The following is a 4,525-nucleotide window of genomic DNA, read 5'->3' as shown; positions in this document are numbered from 1 at the left end:
GGGCTGAGATGTCTTGCAAGATGATCGGCTCGAGCTACGAGGGGCAGGGGCAGGGGTCGGTGTCGGCGTTGGGGTTGGAAAAGTAACGTCCAAAACTGCAGTTCCACCACCGCGAAGCGGCTGGTGAGGCTGTCTGCGACTTGGAGTGGGACAACTGCTGAGGGGCCGGATTCGAGCACGGTGAATGGTGGTGCCAGGTAGATTCGCACGTACCTTTTGGCGCATTCCATGGCACTCGGCTCCGGCCAGGTAAATGCGGCGGCACATGCGCAGCCGGAGACCCGCCGGACCCGTTTTGGGGTGGCTGCAGAACGATAACGCCGAAGTTCGCCAGATGGCAGAATTTTTCAATATCAAAAATTGAAATTTCACGGCCGTTAGGGGTTTTGTTTGTTTGGCCGATTGCACCTAGTCGGAGGAGGAGGAGGAGGAGGAGGAGAGCAGGCAGATGGAGGGACAGGCCCAGACAATGGGCCTTGGTCCAGGAAAAGGTTGATTTGCCTCAGATCTCAGCGCAGTTTATTTTTCTAGTGGGAACGGAGTTTCGATTTAATGGCGGACTATGTCACGTGCTGAGGCTTGGCAGCTGCCGCGGGGAGGCTGTCGAAGAGGATCTCTGATAGAGATCAACGAAAAAGCTTTCTGATAATCCTTAATTGTAATTCGTATCGAAATTATTAATTCATGAGCGCTGAGCTCTGGAAGCAGAACGTTGAAAGGTGCTCTTAAAACGAGAGAGCACGCTCTCTTAGACCCCAAGCTATCGCGGCACAAGTGAAATGTGGAACACTCGGAAGAGAGGAGAGTACGAGCCCCAGAGCTCCAAAGTCAATTGGTCGATGGTTCGGCCCGTTCGCCTTCAAAGCTGCTCTTCCATCTGGCGAAAGAGCGAGAGAGTGCGGGAAGCTCACCTGCGGCATGCTCCCGAAGAGCAGAGAGTGGGTTCCAACTTCGAATGTGTGTGTGTGTGTGTGTGTGGCTATGTACAAGCGATAGTCGGAAGAGGCACCACCCATACCATAGGCAGAGCTATAAATAAACTTGCTCTGCAAGTCGTACATAAGCTTGCCACCAGCTGCGCTTGCTCACGCACACAGCCGATGCGGAGGGGAAATCCATGCCAAGAGCGGAGAGCAGAGAGCAGAGAGAACAGAGCAGAGAGCGTGAAACGTACAGAGGACAGAATTCAATCTCAGACGCCGCAGCGGCAGCTGGTGGCGATCGTTTACGTCCAGAGCCAGCCGGTGTGTGCGAGAGGGAGAGGGAGATACGAGATACTCGTGCAAAGAGCCAGAGAGAGCTGTGGCACGTGCTCGCTTTTTACACACAGATTTGTTGCCTCCTCTGCCCTCGTGCTCCGTATAGTATAGCACGGAACAATGTGCAGCTGGAGCAGCGTTCAACGAACGCACAGCTGTTGGGAAGTCAGAGAAGGAGATGCAGATGGAGAGGGAGAGGGAGACGAGACGCGACGCGACGGAGACGGAGGTTCCACAGCATTGTGGCTCGTGGTGGTTGATTTACAGAATCCCTATTTGAAAATCGGAAGTAGGTAGTCGGGGAGGATCCTTTTGGCATGGCATGCCAGGGGGTTGGTGTGGCTAGGGGGTTGATCTCGCACGCGGAAGTCTATAAAATTAAACCGATCCTCGCCGGGTTGCATCATTCGAGCCTGGAGCTGCAAGCGATCGAGACACGCGTGTGAGCAGCCAATGAGTGAGCAGTGATTTGAGTCTTGAAAGTGAAAAGTGAGGATCGAACCACACCATTGACGATCAGTGATCAGTGATCAGCGAGCTTAGCTAGTGATTCTCCAGCACTCCCCTCCCCTCCCCGATATGGATAAACTCAAGTACAGCAAGTGCCCGCTCAAGAAGCGGCCTATTCCGATCGAGGACGCCTTTCCCGTGGATCAGCTGAGCCATGGTACGTTCCAGACGCTTTCCACTCCACCAACAGCCAGCTCTAACCTCTCGTCGCTCTTTCCAGATGAAGGACCCGTAGACCTCAGTGTGGCATCGGCTGCCGTGCCGCTGGAGCCGGAAAATCAGGCGGTCCCCCCCGAGCTGCGACGCCGTTTCGACGCGGCCATGACGCAGACCAAGGAGCAGCTGGCCCGTCGCATCTGGGAGGAGACCCGCGAGATCGCACGCGCCTTTCCGGATGTCTTCACCCGCGAGGAAATAGCCCGGAGCCTGGCCCGACTGGGATACGGCGACTTTGAGCTGCCACCGGAGGAGGAGGTTATGGATCCCGAGCCAGAGCTTCCGGTCAGCTATGCCAGGGTCTCCGTCTCCCCTCCTCCCACGGCACAGACGATCATCAAGGTGGAGCAGCCCGAAGAGGATTTCCCGCTGCGAAACTACAATAATAATCTGCTCAAGAGCATTGCCGACTATGAGGACTGCATGAAGATGCCAATGGGATCGGCACAGCTCCAGCCACAGCCGCAGGCGCAGCCACCTCTACATCCCACCTCCCACATCCACAGACCTACTACCAGCCGCCAGCAACCCCTGGGCTGCCAGAGGATCTCAGTTTGCGACCCGAGGTCGCACAGCGCCGGGTGCTGAGCGAGAACATGAATCTGCAAAACGTGGCCCGGGCCCTGCTCAGCATGCAGCACATGGCACCACAGCACATGCCACCCCAGCAGCCACAGTACGACCCACCCTATCAGAAGGCCGCGAAGCAGGAACTGACGCCACTGGCCGAGGACATGGAGAACGGCGAGAACAGCGAGAACCAGCTCAACCAGCTGAAGATCAAGAGCAGCAACGATCTGTACTACCAGTGCCAGCAGTGCAACAAATGCTATGCCACGTACGCCGGACTGGTGAAGCACCAGCAGAGCCACGCCTATGAGAGCACCGAGTACAAGATCATCCGGAGCAACCCCAGCGGCGGCCCCATTGTGGACCAGACCGAGTTCTGCACTGACCAGGCGTCGGCACTGATCCAGGCAGCCAACGCGGCGTCTGCCCAGTCCATGCAGAAGCCGGTGGGAGTGCCCCGGTACCACTGCCAGGATTGCGGCAAGTCGTACTCCACGTACTCGGGCCTGAGCAAGCACCAGCAGTTCCACTGCCCCTCGGCGGAGGGCAACCAGGTGAAGAAGGTGTTCAGCTGCAAGAACTGCGACAAGACGTACGTCTCGCTGGGTGCCCTCAAGATGCACATCCGCACCCACACGCTGCCCTGCAAGTGCCCCATCTGCGGCAAGGCCTTCTCGCGCCCCTGGCTGCTGCAGGGCCACATCCGCACCCACACCGGGGAGAAGCCCTTCAGCTGCCAGCACTGCAACCGCGCCTTCGCCGACCGCTCCAACCTGCGCGCCCACATGCAGACGCACTCGGACGTCAAGAAGTACTCGTGCCCCACCTGCACCAAGTCCTTCTCTCGGATGTCCCTGCTCGCCAAGCACCTGCAGAGCGGCTGCCACAGCGAGGTGGGCGGCAGTGCCTCTGGGGCCGGGCTTCAAGCAGGAGCAGCTCCAGCAGCACCTCCACGGCTACGAGGAGGGATCGGAAGCCCATCAGGTCTATTACGCCAGCAGCATGGGAAGTAGCGGCGGGGAGGAGGATGAGGGCGGGGACTATGCCATGGCCGCCCAGGGGGCACAGGCCATCTACTAGAGGGGAGGGGACAGGACAGGACAGTCTAGTAATCTAAGTAGCCAGGTAAACCTATAGCTAAGTCAGTCAGTAGCCAAAGTCACATAGTCAGTCAGCTAGGAACACCATTCAGGGAAAGAAGTCAGTGCCAAAAATTAGTCAGTGCAATTTTATTGCCTCTTAGGGTCTCCAAATTAGTGTTTATCAATCACAGAACTATTCTATTGAGAATATGTACATCTAAATTACTCCGATGAGCACCTCGGGGTGCTTAGCTTAGGCTTAGGATCATTGTTGTTTGTTAGCAATTCCTTGTATATTTGTTGTTGAAACTCGATGGTGTACAGATCGAAATGGTGCCAGAGAATAAATCTAAATATTTAACTTATTAACTTATGTATCTGTAGTAGCTTATAATTTCATTTTCTAATTTATTTTAGTTTAAATTATGATTTAATCCATACTTGTATCCATAACAATTATTTATATTTTTCTTTAAAAAAAAACACAAAAAACGCAAAATTTAAATGATTTTATTTCTATTATGGGCCCCCCTTGCCCACTTAATGGTACCCAAGTGGCAGATCTAACATTCCCACTCTTTAATTTTTTAGGAAAGAGGAATATGAATACATAAAAAGAAATAAAAGTATGGGGCAGAAACGACTGAAATGTTCGCTTGCAAGTCGGTGTGCAGAAATCATAATCGAAGCTCTGCCATCTCGGGGGAACTTCGTAGGTGTCGCTTATTTATCGCTGCTGGAAAACTGGAAAACTGCTCTGATCGAAAAGCTCAAAGCAGCCGTCAATGACTGGCCCGGCAGGGGGTGGCGAAGAAAGAGGAAAACTCACAAAATATATAGATATTTATATCTGCTTATATACACATAAATGTGTATATAAAATCGCTG

General features: G+C 53.9%; 1 protein-coding gene across 1 annotated transcript; it reads left to right on the top strand.

The window, feature by feature from the left end:
- Positions 1–1,695: 1,695 nt before the first annotated feature.
- Positions 1,696–3,980, top strand: LOC111080944 (zinc finger protein 333). The gene is given in 4 exon segments (XM_041595956.1): positions 1,696–1,926; positions 1,990–2,443; positions 2,476–3,471; positions 3,473–3,980. Coding segments are annotated over 4 exon segments (1,701 nt in total). The 5' UTR covers positions 1,696–1,838; the 3' UTR covers positions 3,636–3,980.
- Positions 3,981–4,525: the final 545 nt, after the last annotated feature.

The sequence above is a fragment of the Drosophila obscura genome, unplaced genomic scaffold, assembly GCF_018151105.1.
Source record: "Drosophila obscura isolate BZ-5 IFL unplaced genomic scaffold, ASM1815110v1 contig_9, whole genome shotgun sequence".
Classification (NCBI taxonomy): Eukaryota; Metazoa; Arthropoda; class Insecta; order Diptera; family Drosophilidae; genus Drosophila; species Drosophila obscura.
Note: the sequence above shows the minus strand (reverse complement) of the source record. Positions and strands in the feature narration are given on the sequence as shown.